The sequence below is a fragment of the Melanotaenia boesemani genome, chromosome 6, assembly GCF_017639745.1.
Source record: "Melanotaenia boesemani isolate fMelBoe1 chromosome 6, fMelBoe1.pri, whole genome shotgun sequence".
Taxonomy (NCBI): Eukaryota; Metazoa; Chordata; class Actinopteri; order Atheriniformes; family Melanotaeniidae; genus Melanotaenia; species Melanotaenia boesemani.
In genome coordinates, this window is record NC_055687.1 from 9,257,533 (window position 1) to 9,273,792 (window position 16,260).

Here is a 16,260-nt window from a genome sequence, read left to right on the forward strand (position 1 = left end):
ATGAGTGCTGGGTGTAGATTTCAGTGTATGTTAGCGCATACAGACGAACTGAAGCTGCTTCATATATGAGGCCAATTCAATTAAAGCAGGATGAATGTTTGGACCTTAAGGCCTCTGCAGTTTAACACACGACCCTTTCAAGTGCTGTTTACTGACCTCAGACCAGCCCGTCGTAACTCTCTTGTACAGACATGTACCAGTGGAGCTGGGAAGCTCATATTTCTCAATGTAACTGATTTCAGATCCCAGAAATCTGTTTCACCATCTTAAAGCTGTCCTCTTACCTACACTTAAAGAAGATGGAAGGGGGAATTTTGCTTGAACTGCAGCAGAATGACAAAAAGAATTCATTTAGTTATATCTTATTCATATATTTTTATGAAAACTGACATTAAATACACCCTGCTATAAGGGACTCAACAAAGAAATCATTGCAAACTCTTTTTACATTAACATCCCCTCAAAGCACATGCTTTTAGTCACAGATGAACAAATCTCTTACTGAACATCACCTGCTCAGGGCAGAGTGTGTTTCTGGGGGCGCTTCATCAATTTTATACACTCTAAATCCTCTGCATCTGAATACATGGTTTCAATGTTCAATTTCTCAGACTCATTACATCTTAACTTATATATATATATATATATATATATATATATATATATATATATATAGTACTTTCCCAGCCCAGAGCATCACGCTACAGCTACACTTTGCTTTGCAGCACAATGCCACACACCAGCAACTGGATATCAACACGCTAGCTATTTTGAACATGCACCATAGCTGATTTGTCAAAGAAAAGTAGGAGGACATTATTGGAGAAAACAAAGGAAATACGGTGAGAAAGTGACAGAGCAAAGATAAGACAGAGCTGGGAGAAGAGAAAGGATGCAAGACGGATGCTGAATTAGCCTTAGCAAGGTGGCACCAAAGCACAAAAATCTGCCAAAGTTCAGAAGTGCAGCTTGAAGTTTCACTCCACCAGCAGGCACATCTTTGTCCAGTTTGACTTCTGTCTTTCTGAGGAAGAGCAAAGCTGAAAAACCAAAATAAACAAGAAGAGTTTCCATCTGAGATTGTTCATAAAATATTAAGGCTGCTAAGAGAATTGCACCACTGAAAGAATTCAGTGTTTTAAAATGGTACAGTGGACTATATGTCAGTATATTTTAGCTTAAATAGCTTATTTTTTGGCACTTGTTTTTACGATATTCTCCCAGCTTTATGCAGGTAGGAGATTGCTAAATTAAACTGGCCAATTTTATATGTAAAATAAAATGAATACATAAGTTGAAATTTTTAAAATAAAAACAAGAAAAATTTAAACAGCATCAGAAAAAAAAGAATTTTTCAACTCAGTCCTAGCAACCATAACAATGATGTGATCTCCAGGTTTAAGGTATCTTCGGCATCTCCGGCGCCGGCTCCCTTGTCCCTCCGACCGATCTGACAGTCTTAGTATCATAAATTGCTTCCTTCTCTGGAGCTGCAGGACTGAGGACCATATTCGGAGAGAGAGATGGGAAAACTGAAGTAGGGAAAGCATGAGTGTGTCAGAGAGTGTACAACCTTTCTGTTTATGATCAAGACAAAGAGCCATGGAAAAGGAAAGAAAGCAAGAGAATTTAATAGAGACTGAAAGAGTGATCAGAAAAAAAGAACGCAAGATATTATCAGCAGGAAATGAAAGAGAGAGAGAGAAACAGAGTGAGAAGTGGACAGTGAAAAAAAGAGGAGGTGGAGAAGAAATTGAGTGAGAGAATGAGTCAGAATCTTATAATGCTTGCCAGTATGGAAACGACTGAGCCGAGCCAGGTCAATTTACTGGTGTGTGTGGGGATGTGTGACTGTGTGTGTGTGTGTGTGTGCCGTGCAGCTTGATGTAATTAAAAGAAGCAGTTTGCATCCATTTTAGATTCAAACACAAAACACATAAATAAAATCTCAAGACGAGAACACATACAAACAAATCTATACTCTGGATTATGGGCGTATTAGAGATCACATAAAAGTCAAAGAGCGTGGGGTGATGGAAGGAGGCCAGAGGTCAAACACGGGTGGGATTTATGGCTGCTACGAAGGTTTGGAATAAGAAACAGTCACACACAGACAGCTTGTTTTTGCCAAAAGAAATCTGGTGGACATATTTAATCACTGACACACGCACACAAACACACACAGACACACACACCCCCACACACATACATACATACACATTATTAGTTTTTGGCTTTGTTCATGTTGCTGTACATTAAGGAAGTTTTGACTGCTGAATTCACAAAGATGGGTACACACAGTTATACATGCAAAGACACGGTTGTCAGGTTTTTATGTAGCTTTACTGTATATGGGTGTGCTCTGATGGGTCGGTCTACGGGCTCTCTCTGATTCTGATTCTGTCATTTTCAAGTACCTGTAAACATGTTCGTTGCTTTTTACTTTTTTTGTCAAAAGAAAATTATCTCCATTAAATTTATCAATACAATTTTTTTCTATTTTCTGGCAAATACAACATTTTCAGAGAATCTTTAGATCTCATATCTGCTCCATTGAAGGGAAATTTATTTAACTGTTTAAAGCTGCAGGGTTTTATGAGTTTATTAAGCAGTTATATGAGATTTGTTATTGTATGTACTGTTGCATAAAAAATAAAAGATCAAGAGAAATAAATGTTTTAATATCATAAACTGTGTATAAAAAATGGGTATTGTCACATCTTCAAATTAAAATCAGTGTGTTTGGTGCAATCCCATTGAATAAGGTCCTAAAAACCCCTTGGTCCAACAGACCAAGAGTAATTCTCCACTACTCTTATAAAATACTCAACCTACAGGGACTCAAATCAACATTTGGCTTTAACCCTATTAACTTTTGTCCAATCTGGCTTGTATCAATCCCTAGCTCTACCCTTTTGTCCATTTATAATCACTTTTACCTCAACAACCCCCAACGCCAGGGTTCAAAACATCTGTCCAAAAAAATGATATTTTTTTATGTATAGATGTCTCTAAAAGCAGTGTTTGTACCTACTGTGCTGGCATGTTTAAAAACTAAAGCCTGCAACCTTCCTGACATGTCATTGTCATTCTAGTTTGATGCAAAAGGGTCAAAGTAGACTGCAGTTGTGCACCCACTCTGGCCTTTCTCAGAGTAAAACCCTTTTTCTTAGATGCTGTCCCTCGGTAAAAATCTGAAAAGACTTCTCTACATGCAATTAAATAATGTACTTGAGGAAGTCAAAGAAGCGCTTTCTTCAGTGAGGCACCCCCTTACAACGGCTAATTTGGCATCCACCCTGAACCCTCTCCTATGAGCTCTTACCAGCAAGTAAAAGTCAATCCGAAGTTGACTGTAGTCCTATCTCCGGCTCTGCCCTTTTCTCCCTTTCTTTTCCTCTTTTCTTCCAATAATGGCCTCTTGTGTTTCTTTGATAAATCGGTCACAGTGTGCGTTTAAAACAGTTGGTGTGTTGATATCCAGTTGCTGGCATGTGACATGGTGTTTAAAGCAAAACTCAGCTGTAAAGTGACACAATGTCCCGGAAGTGAACTGCTGTTTCTCACTCTCAGGATGCTGCTGTACAACGGCGTCTCCAGAAATGTTCAATACCATGTCATCAAAAACAGTCACAAAGACATATTTTTAAAGTCCGAATGTTACATAGTTCTACTTTAAAATGACTTGTTTAATCATATGTGGACCTGAAGCATCACTAAACTGTCAACTTCGAGGATGTATACATTTTAAAGACTTGGTCCAATTTGATGGCTGGTAACTATTGGCTTCATAAGTAGGCGTAAGTATGGTAATTTCTTTTCAAAGCAGTTTTCAATAGGCTATGAAGTGACTGAGTGAGAATTACCAGCTGTAGTATACAATTTAACCAAAGCTGCATCACTAAGAAGTGATTTTGTGGTAAATATGTTTTTATTGTGAAAGTTAATGGTTTTATAGGAGTCATTTTATATAAAAGACTGTGAAATTGGTCAGACAAGATCAGCTATCAGTATACTGAATTAATTGATTTAATCACTCTCAGAAAATCTGCTAAATGTGGTGATTTAAGTGGAATCAAATGAATTCAGGGCATAACATTGTCGACATGAATGCTGAGAGGACCTGGCTCTGAAGCTGGTCCATCTACCAAACCTCATAAAAAATGTATTATGGACTGTAAACAGATACGGACCCCTGCAGCCATGATCCACTTTAATTTAATTGTTCGAGTGAATTAAGATGAATCTATGTGTCTGCCTCTTGAGAGCAAACTGAGCATCTTTTGAGCTGATTTACTAGATTCCTGTCAAAGTCAAACTGAGCTGTATCCACTGAACACATCCTGAATGTGATGCTGGTAGTAAAGTGAAACACTGGATACATCTTCACATCAGTAATTGGGTTTTAGTTTATGGAGATGTGGCTGCTCTCCTGGGATGCTGAGATTTATGCAATTAGGTTGTGGTTGCATTCAGATATGTAGATCTCTGCTTAATGAGTCATTTTCAGCTTTAACAAGCCTCATTGTGTATACAGTTTATCAGCTGGAATGATGAAACTTAGCACAGAGGTAGACAATCTGCAGAAAACAATGTGGAAATGTGACAGGCAAAGAAAAATGAGCCAAAATAGGTGTTTATATTTTACTAACTAGATGTCAAAAGCAGAGATGAGTTTACCAAAAATGCTTTCTTGCAGCTTTGCATTATTAGACTCTAAATGCAGTGTTTTTCATTTCATTCAGCATCACAAGATGCTGTTTGTGAGTTTGTAAAGAAATACAGGATCATTCGTTCGAAGAGGCTTGAAATGGTTCTTTTCATGCTTTGTCACTTGGAATAAACCCAAGTAAAAGAGCGACTTCACCCTACAAATGTCTAAAAGTATCCAAACCTGACTATCAAGGTTTAAATTCTTCTAATGCCAAATGGAGAATACTGACTATGCTGTCATGCTTTGAAATCCCTTTGCACTTCTCAAACCAAAGGATTAAGCATTTCTGCTGATTGAATGGTCCAGTTTTAACCCCAGTGTCAATGCTAATAAGGTTAAAATGATTCCATCTGCATAATGGCAGCTGTTATAGTTATATTTTATTTAAGCTAGTTTGTTTTAGATGTGCTGCAGAGGATACAATGCCACAGGGATATCTAGGAAGAAAGCGTCTGACCTTAAATAATAGAGCATGTGTGTTTTTAAATGGAGGTGACCTGGATTTACTAAGATCCGTACTTTTACTGTACATGACATCTGTTTCTTTATGCTCCATTTTTAACTTTTGCATGAAGACACCATGAACAAATTACAACATAGAGCTCCTGACTGTATCCATGGACTTATTCATTGTTAGTATCCTATCTGATGTACATTACATGCACTCATTCAGAAGACAATCAGCTTCATTGTGACTGAATTCTGTTGTGAGCAAAGAGAATTAACACAGAAGCAGTGGATCTACTTGTAATCAAGTTTGTTTGGTCATTGTAAACTTGTTTTTAGATAGAGAGAATGTCCTAAAGAAGTTTGACTGAATTGTGAACGTATCGCAGACCAAAGACATCCCAAACATGAAGCGATTTACTTGTTTCTTTGCTTTCAAACTTTCCAACTTCTGGGACACAGTCTTGCTCATTACAGTTCAGTTTGCACATCAGCAGAATATCTTTAATTATGTCTGCATGGAAAGTTCTAGTGTTAACAGTTCGCAAAAGTATACTTCATGACATCCCTGCTTTTAAAAACACAATTTAATATTACCATGCAGAAGGTGAACTGCAGAGATAAGTGTAAATATAAATCCACTATATAAGGGGAAAAAACAGAGATTGTGCAGCTCTAACTACCTGAAAGTCAGTATTAAATGTATCACCTTTATTTTTCAACACATTCTGAACATTTCTCCATGGAGTATTTAGGAATAGTTCTCCATGATTCTTGAAGGACATCTTTATTAGATGTTTTGTTTTTCGTTCTCTGTTTCAATTAATCCTGCACTGACTCAATAATGTTGATTATGCTTATTTTAGGTCCAGTTATTGTGTCATTTGACATACCTCAGCCTTTTTCCCCCATTTCCCCTCCTTAAAATAACAGCCACCCCTCCATGGTGACCATTTCTGATGAGGCTTCAGTGAACAGATAATCGATCAACTGAAGATCTGATGCATCTGTGTCAGGTTTCTGCTGAATATTTTCCTATTTCTTAAATATATATAACTTTCTGATGTTAGTTTTCTCAGCCCATCACTTCTTCTGTGTTCACACTTTGTTTACTTTTCCAGTTTTCTCAAGAATGTTTTTAAGAACACACTGCACACCATGCTGAGATATGTTTTTAACTAATAGCTGCTTGGGACTCACCATACTTTTATATTCCTGACAAGCTGTTATTATTTGACATTTTTTTGTTAATGCTCATGGAGAAAAGTAAATAAATTCTTCAAACTGCAACACGGAAACATCAGCAAGCCCATGTTTCCGTTTCCTGCAAAAAATGTAATATATTTAACTTAATTTGACACCATATTTTTCCTTTAACACCCACACCCCTCATGCAATCCAGTGGAACCTCCACCCATTGACATCGAGATGGGGTTAAAATCATGCATTTTTCTGGAAATACCTCTTAACTGGAAACCAATTAACTCAGAGCTTTTTTTCATGATTTTGACTTCATTCTAATTTGAGGACATGTCTCTTTTTCGATGAAGACGTGTCTTCCTTTGTTAAAGTAAAACAAGGAAACTAAAAACTTCTATTGTCTGTTTTCTTTAATTGTCTAATCTGATGAGATCATACTTTTCACTCAGCCTTGTAAAATCGATTCCAATTTTTTTCTTTATCTTGCCCTCGTCCTGACCTGATATTTCTCTTCCCCTCCCAAAGCCCTTGCAAAAAAGAAAAAAACTAAATCCTTTTATTGGTAAGAGAAACCCAAGAGAGGGTTTTATTTCAGCCCATATCAAAGTGTGTGTTGGAGTTTTCATCAGCACAGGGTTGCTTCTCCCCTCTGCTGGCTTTTCATCCACACATCCAGCTTTTCCTGGGTTCTTCCAACCCCATTTTGATTTTCTATCCCTCCTTTTCTGCAGTTCGTACATAAGAAAATATTTTTGCTTTAAGGAAGAAATGTTTAAAAATAGTGATGTTTATGCAAATCTGGCTTTTCGTGCTAAAATATTCAGTAAACATCCTCCTGTCCTGTCTACTGTCAGCATTTTAAAGTCCAGTCTTCTTTTGGTTAATCCTGCTCTGACCATCTTGAACCCTTGTTAAGATAAATTTCTGCTCTTTGGTTGTTCTCATACCATACTGCAAAAGAAATGCTGCTTTGCCCTCCAGGTAAGGATGAAATATTTAACAGAGATAAAGCTCTTTTATTGCAAAGGCGGCACAATCTCACAGCTTTAACACTTCCATTAGAAACCTTTGTGGGTTCACTTGGCTCTCGGGGATAGAGCATGCCACATGAGTGAGCCTGTCCAAATTCTTGCTGGTATAATCTGGTCTAGTAAGGTCTGTTTTTTTCTACTGCAGGTCCTGGATCTGTTTTCAGTGATGTCTCAGTTCTGGAAAGGCTCACCCAGGGATGCTTGCTTTTGCAGGCCTTCATGGCTCTCCCTGGCTTTCTACTCACTCACCAACCTATCTCGCCCATTCTCGCCCTCAATTGCTTCTCATCGGAAAAACCAACAGGGGGTCTTATTAATGAGATGTGGCCCATCTGCGCCATTGTCATCATCTAAATTACTTAATTTACTGTAAAAACTATATTCTTTCTGTCTGTCTATCTCACCCTCTGGACTGGCAGACTGGGCTGATAGTCCCCCTCTTTAAGAAGGGGGACTGGCGGGTGTGCTTCAACTACAGGGGGATCACACACCTAAGCCCCCTTGGTAAGGTCTGTTCAGAGGTCCTGGCAAGGAAAATCCGCCGGACAGTCAAACACCAGATTGAGGAGGAGCAGTGAGGTTTTTGTCCCTGTCATGAGACAGTGGACCATCTCTACACCCTGTTCAAGGTCTTGGAGAAGCCATGGGAGCCAAACCAGTCTACATGTGCTTTGTAAACTTGGAGAAGACGTTTGACCATGTCCCCTGGGAACTCCTGTGGGGGTGGCTCAGGGAGTATGGAGTATCCTCTTATACGAGCTCTCCAGTCCCTGTACACCCAGTGCCAGAGCTTGGTTCACATTGCCAGCAATCTTGGACAGTGAGTCTTGGACTCCAGCAAGGCTGCTCTTTGTCACTGATTCTGTTCATAACTTATATGGACTTTTATGGACTCCTCAACACCTCAGTGCAGCTGAGGTGTTGAGGAGATCCGGTGTGGTGGATCTCTGCTATTTGCAGAAGATGTGGTTCTGTTTGCTTCATCAGGCTGTGATTCGCACTTTGCAGTGATACGGACTCTGCATCGGTCTGTTGTGTTGAAGAAGAAACTGAGCCAACAAGCAAAGCTCTTGATCTACCGGTCAGTCTACATTCCTACCCTCACCTATGGTCACAAGCTGTGGGTAGAGACTTAAAGAACTAGAATGCGAATACAAGCGAATTAAATGAGTTTCCGCAGGGTCGCTGGGCTCTCCCTTAGAGATAGGATGAGAAGTTTGGTCATTCGGGAGGCGCTCAGAGTAGAGTTGCTGCTCCTCCGCATCAAGAGGAGCCAGATGAAGTGGATTGGGCAGCTGGTCAGGATGCCTCTTGGACAGCTCTCTGGTGGGGTATTCTGGGTACATCCCACCGAAAGGAGACCCTGGGAAGACCCAGGACACGCAGGATGGATTACATCTCTTGGTTGGCCTGTGAGTGCCTCGGGATCTCCCCAGACAAGCTGTCAAACGTGGCTGGGGGGAGGAACGTCTGGGCTTACCTGCTTTGGCAGCTGCCTCCATGACCCGACCCCGGATAAGAGGTAGAAAATGGATGGATGGATAGCTCACCCTTTGTTGACCCAACAGGTTAGCCTAATAAATAAATATTGAGAGGATTTGTTAACTTTATGTAATGTTTTTTGAGCTGCCACAATGTTAATTCGGCTGATTCCTGCTGAGCTGCAGTGTTGCTTCACATGCAGCTAGCGGTAAAGGAGATAATGATGGTTTACTGGTGATGGTTGTGGGGGATGGCCTGGATTTGTGGAAGGCTTTATGGTGGGAAAGAATCTTGCTGGCCTTCTCATCTCAGCCAGAGAAGAGCTGAGTGCTTTTGAAAGAGTTTTAAAGTTCAAGATTTTTTTCTTCTCTGATAAGCAGTTGTTTCCAATTTTACTACAGCTCTTTACATCTGCTCTGGATCTGTGACTTTTGGAGGAGGAAACCCATTTGTAAAGAGTTTCTCCAGCCGAGTTTGATGCAGAATTTCCTCCTTTTCACATGTTAGGTTTTAACTCAGTTTAAGAATTAGGCCTTGGATATGTGGCTATGTATGTGCTTTGTACTTTTTACTTTGCAGTGTTTACATTCTGATAAGACACTGCAAAAGTAGAGCTGCACAAACTGAAAGTGGAGATGTGATTCAGCAGGAGGCACTTGGCAAACATTGAAGGAGGGAAAAGGAGGCAGTGACAGAGATGGAAGAGGGGGAGATGGAAACTGAGGAGAGAGAGAGAGGCAGTGAACAAGAAAAGGAATTTTGAAGAAGACAAGCAGCAGGATGGGGGTGGATAGAGGGAGGAATCAGGAAGAAAGAAAAGGAAATGGCGAACAGGCCGCTAAAGCAGAATTTTGTCTCCTGGCGGCTCAGCGAAGATGTCTGCCTGTGATGGCATGACATGTCAGTGGCGCGTCTGCTCCATTTGCTGCTCAGCTGGGTTGCCATGACGACTAGCACATCCTCGTTCATCTCTTTCCTTTATGCATTCCCCTCTCTCTCCGCCTTTTATTTCCATCCCTCCCCCACTCTCACCCTCCCTCTATCTCACACTGACTTACATAAACCTCTTTGTATGAACACTGAAACACTCAAAGTGCATTGAAGTCTCCTTGAAAATGTGATATCAGGCTTCATCACTTTTCTCTCCTTCACTTACACTCTCAAGATGTATCCTGGATGGTTGCCAGTGTTTTACCTCAGCTGGCAAAATAAAAAGGATTCAGGAAGCATTCAGGAAACAAACCTGTGAAAGAAACCTACTTAGCATGTGGAGAGTGTAGCTGCAGCGGCATACACCCCAACACCGTCATTCATTTTACACTCCCTCAAGTCTTTGTGTGTGTATACATCAGCTGTCTAATAGAGGGCAAATAGAGTGGGGAGAAGCAGAGGATTACTTTCTCAGTTGTTAATTAAAGCAGAGTAGTTTCACCCATGTTTGCAGGGAAATCAGTGCAGTCTGAATTAAAATTATCCAAACCATCTGAAAAAATGTTTATTGTCACCTAGTTGCTTACCTGCTTTGAAAACTTTTAAATGCTTTTGTCAACAAAATTCAAATGGTTTTGTAACCATCTGGGGTAAGACTGCGTTGTAAGTGCTAAGTAGGTAATATCTGAGACTGCTTCCTCAGTTTAGTTTTTTTTCTAATCAGCAAAAGGCCTTTTTACACCTGGCTTCAGGCTAGGACAGATTTTCCTACACAAAATGCAAAATCCGAATGAGCAGTCAAGGTTGATCCCTCGATGCTTTTACTCAGCTAATACCGCAGCACTGATGTATTCTGTGTAAGCTGTGCTTCCTCTGTTTGGTATGCTCCGAAATCCCAAACAGTGGCAAGCTGACAAGGACTTTTTGGTGGTGGCAAGGTACAACCACTGTGTAAAAAGAGCAGAAGATGTCTTCTTTTTTTTCTCTTCTTTCAATCCATCTTCGCTTTCCTGTAAGTTGACATATGTGTCCACAAAAGAGCTTCCTCGTCTCTGTTAAAATATCAGAAATACATCTTCCAATATCATTTGTTTAATTTGTACACACACCATTTAAGAAAGACAAATAATGCCTCTTAATAAATAGTGATTTATTCATCTGCTTAGCACTTGTGTGCTTTATCTCTGCTGGTTGCTTAGCAACCTTACTCTGGTTCTTCATTGTACCCTACGCTTGCTCACCTAGGCATCCCCTAAGCATGCATTTTCTTGTAAAACCATATTTTGTGTTAAGTAATGAGCTTAAGGTTTTATAAACAGGGTTTTCCCTGTCTTTCTAATAAAATAAACTAAACATGTTGTGGCTGTTGCTCTCTACGTTTCACACAGATATTACAGTAGCATCAATCAAACCTGTTTCTTTAACTTCTTTAACTAGGAAAACTCTTTTCAGCTATAGCTGTGACTCATGAGATAGTTTCAGTTTTGGTTTGTTTCAAGGCTTTCCTAGTCCACTTGTTGAAGTGCCCTTTGCAAAATACTAAACTTCTATTGTATTTCTCCTTGTAATTTACTCTAGATTAAGGTGTCTGCTAAATACGTAATGCAGGGATGTTCAAGGTTTGGTCTTTGAGGGCTATGATCCTGCAGGTTTTCCTGCTCCAACATACCTGATTTGAATTAAATTACTCAGCAGCTTGTTGTGAAGTTCTACCCAAGCCTATTAATGACCCAATATGTGTCAGGTGTGTCTAACCCTGCAGGACACTGGTCCGGACGTCCCTTGATTAATGGAAACAGCTTTATATAGTCTCATTCAGCTGTCTGATTGGTTTGCCATTTTAAACCCAAACTGTGTAGACAAAACCATCTGCCTCCATGCTTTCTTTCCCCCGGGTGGACTCTGTACTCTTCCAGGCGGTTATGAAAGAAGCATGGGACTCAGATGGTGGTTGTGTGTGTTTTGCGTGTGTGTCCACATATGTATTGCGTTAAATCCTAAAAACACTAATGTCTTTTCTGAATGTGTAAGTTTGACTCAGTGTGCGCGTTTGTGTGAGATCGCGAACATGTTTATTGTCGGAAAATCACCTGGGGCTATTTTTCTTTTTCACTTTCTATTTTCAGACAAGCAAAGTGAAGACATTATATCTGAACAATTAAAACCTGCCGGCAGCTTAGAAGCAGAAGATAACCTCTCAATGAAATTTACGAGTTGCGGAATATTATAAGGCCTCATGAGAAAAGCTGTTTCATGATTTCACACCAGAGCAACTACAGATCATCCATAAAAGAGGGGGAATTATGACATTTATTATCAATTATGACAGAAAGCCAATAGAATGAAAGATAGCTGGCTATAAAGCTTACACATGGTCTAAACCTGCTGTTTAGTCTCAATTTTGTTGACTTTCTTTACTCTCCATTTCCTCAATTATCTACCATTTCCCTCTTCTCTGTCCACTGTCCTTCATATTTCCTACCACATTTCAGTCCACACCACTCTATTTCTTTATTTTTTATGTAAGATGTTCCTTTTCTCTTTCTTTCTTTGTTTTAGGTGCAACGTCCAGGATTATATCTGGCACAAGGGTGCCCGCTGCGAGTCGGTGGTAACTGAGTTCCAGGTGATGTGTCTGGCCGTGGGCGCCTCGGCTCTGGTGATCCTGCTGCTCTTCATGATCATCGTCTGCTTTGCCAAGAAGCTCCACGTGCTCAAGACTGAGAACAAGAAGTTGCGTAAGCGCAGGTGAGGCTCCCATCAATCATCTGAACTGTTAATAACAAAGAACAGACAAGAATGGTTTAACATTTTGGGGAAAGTATTTATTTCCTCTCCACCTGGCAGGTAGATGGAACAATCAGCACAATAGTATATAATATTGTAAAAGCACTTTTTAGGCTTAGCTTACCATAAACACTGGACACAGCATGGTACACTGGTACACCTGGCTTTATCCAAATATAACAGTATTGATGTTAAAGTATGGTAAAATATTTAGCCATGAGCTCTTTATAATGTACACACTGTTTTCACTATCTATGTTGAGATAATACACAGACTACTGAACAAAAACTAGTTAAAAGTTAAAAAAAAAAAAAAGACTTTCTATCCTGTCAGCTAGGTAAATAGATGTTACAACCAGGAACAAAAAATAATTCCTGCTGTGACTTAAATGCATTTTAAATGTAGATTAATAAGCAAAGAAAAAAAAAAAAAAAATGCTAAGTTGGTATACTGGCATAAATAAAAATACTACATTTGACTGGACAGTTAATTCATACCCACTAGGTTCTCTAAAGCCCTTTTCATACATTAGATGTGTAACATTAGATGTAAGTCGCTTTGGAAAGGAGCGTCTGCCAAATGACAATAGAATAGAATAGAATAGAATAGCATAGAATAGAATAGAATAGAATAGAATAGAACGTTAATGGCTTCTTTAGTCTGTTAGAGCAAAGTCATTCAAACACTGGTCACTTTTCTGTTAAAGGTTTCCCCCTTTACATGCCTGTGAAAGTGACACAAAGAGGAGCAGCACATAAGGGATATTCACTATTCATATGAGATTTAAACACTGTATGCAGTCAAAAATACATCATGTTTAAAATATTTAAAGCGACATGATGTATTTTCATAACAGTTTGCATCAACAATGTGGTTTAGTTAAGCTTTGATAGACAGAAGGAAATTGCCCTACTCGTTTAAGCTTACCTAACAGGAAGTGTTATACACACTGTTGTATACAAAAGGATTCACAAAGTAACTGCACAGTTTTTATAAACTCAAATAGAAAAAAGAATAAATACTGCAGGGCACTTCCTCCATTCAGTCACTGCTGTTTGCAAGAAAATAAGCTACATCACTTTCAAATTTTGTCTAAAAGAAAAAGAAAAAAACAGGTTCTTTTGCCATAAAAAATGGCAAAACCAAGAAGGGATGTTTTTTTTTTTTTGTGTGTTTTGTTTTTGTTTTTTGTTTGTTTTTTTGTTTTTTTGTCTAATAATGTAACCTGTTTGTTCTCTCTAAACAGTTGATTATATGTCATATTAACTCACTGTTGCTGAGTGTGCCTGTCGATAAGTGTAGCTGCAGCAGTTCACACTTGTACTGTGTTGAAAGTGATAAATATATGTTGCTTGGAGTGACTTAGTCAGCTTGTCATCTCTTAATGTTACAGCAAAGCTCCAGAGGGGTTAATTGACACGACACCAACATGCTAAGTTGCCACCAGATTAAAGGAAAGAATTGCATGTGTGAAAAGGGCCAATAACTCCAGTTATTATGTTTATATAGTTTGCATTTGGGGCCACTTTTTGCTGCAACACGTATTATTTCAGACTTTGAATAAGATGATATGATGTTGAATACAGAGTGAACCAGGCACAAGTAAGATTGCTAGTAATTAAACCAGGGGTGTTCAGTCCCCGAGATCTACCATCCTGCAACTTTTAGATGCAACACACTTGAATTGGATGTCGTCTGCATGTCATCCAGCTCTGCAGAGGCCTGGTAACCAGCCAGTCATTTGATTCAGGTGTGTCGGAGAAGGGTTGCATCTAAAAGTTGCAGGATCGTAGATCTCGGAGACCGGACTTGGACACCCCTAAATTAAACTAAAGGTTAATGTTGTCTTTTTATGGCCGGTTTTAGCCCCACTTAGGGCACTAAAAAGTATGTAATGAATAAGAACACAAACTCATTGCCAGTTTTCTTTTAGTGTCTTGTATCTTCTGGGCTCCACACAGTTTCAGTCAGTAAATTCATTTGTCAAAGTTTAAAGATCAATAAACAAAAACTAAAACATTCACACTGCTAAGAGGTATTTTAGTGCAGCATTATTAGTATCTGCGGCACAGATTCTCAGCCACATGTCTCCCCCATCGATGTCAAATTTAGAAAAATACAGTGGCAGGCTGGTTGATAAAGAGATAATAGAGAAGAAAAAGAAGTTTGGTCGAATTAAAATCTAAAAGAAGATCAGCAAACAAGGCCTCTGGACCAAAAACTTTCAGCACTCTTTGTAACTCAGTCAATAAGTTCATGGAGTCAAGCCTTACATTGGGAGTATAGCTGGGGAGTGTAAACAGAATAAACCTGTGGTGCACGTGCAGCGCAACGTGTTGACCAAAAGTTTGAAGCCAGTTTTTGTGATTAAAGGAGGATCAACTATTGATACAGTAGAAGAAAGAAAGTGAAATGTAATTTTTAAGGATGATATGAGTCATATTATCACCCCCTACCTCTCCTCAGCATCCCTCACTCCTGCTTCTCAGCTCAGGAAAATCTCCTAGATAAAACATTACGTGTTTATTGGACATCTGTAAACCTCCGTGGTAACGAATGCAACATTTCATTGAAAGTGGTCCAACATTTCTAAAGTATTACTACATAAATGGCCAAGCACACAGTTTAAATCATCTTACAACCCTTTAAGGGGCTTGATGTTCTGGATGGAAACAACACAACTACTGATTAGAGGGAGGCTGCAGCTTTTAAAACCCAAACATTTGGGTGTGGTTTGTAAAAGAAGCTGTGTTCTTTCTTAAAACTCTTTATCAAATTCTACATTTAATTAAAATGTGCTCTATCTTAAATAAAACGGATGATGGCAGTAAAAAAAAGCTTTGGGTTTATCTTTTATGAAATGTGAGAAAACAGCTGGATATTTTAAGGAAACACAAAAGAAGAAAAGGATAACAGAGCAAATAACAGCATATGTCCTTCACAGGAGCGGAGAGAGACAAGGTGGGAGGGGCTGTTGTTATGCCCCAAGTGGAAGAATTATTTTTCACAACAGTAACTTGTCACAGCTACATTTCCAGGGAAAAATGACTCAGAATGATGGAAGCAGCAGAGGTTCAGTGCCTGACTCAAGGACAAATAATTGAAGCAGCTGCAGCATGAGCACTGTAGCAACTACACAAGCACTGATCTAATATTCCACATACCGAAACTCACATCAACACATCAATCAAAGTCATTACACAGATATTAGTAGAAGCATCAGGTTGTGATGCTTCGGTTTGAATCTTTCAGCCCAAGTTCGAGAAGCAACAACATCAAGCCTGCAATGAATTATCTTTTCATATGCAGAGAAATGTTTAAGGATTTAATTAAAGATGCACATTTGGCAATAGTTTCCACTAGAAGGTATTTCCAAGATCTTTACCGATGTAAAAGCCACTTGAATGAAAACAGAAAGTATCCATGCAGCATCACAAAGTTTTTTGACATATTTGTTAATGTGGAAAACTGTTTTCTGTCCAGGAACTTAGAAATGGGATATAATACTTTTACTCTTTATGAAAAACACATGCAAAAAATCCATACAATACTTAATAATTAAAGAATAAAAATAATTAAAATACTGTAGGAAAAACCTAAAACCTGCTACGGGTTTCTGGCTTTTTTTTTTTTTTAACTGTGGTCAAAAAAAAAAAAAAAAAAAAAATC

General features: G+C 39.0%; 1 protein-coding gene across 7 annotated transcripts in view; it reads left to right on the plus strand.

Annotated features, from left to right (window-relative positions):
* cspg5a (chondroitin sulfate proteoglycan 5a) overlaps positions 1-16,260 on the plus strand; it is a 65,130-nt gene that overhangs the window by 27,940 nt on the left and 20,930 nt on the right. For all 7 annotated transcript variants that reach the window (XM_041988427.1, XM_041988429.1, XM_041988431.1 and 4 more), the window contains exon 3: positions 12,364-12,552. In XM_041988427.1, the coding sequence (XP_041844361.1) occupies positions 12,364-12,552 (189 nt within the window). The remainder of the gene's footprint in view (positions 1-12,363; positions 12,553-16,260) is intronic.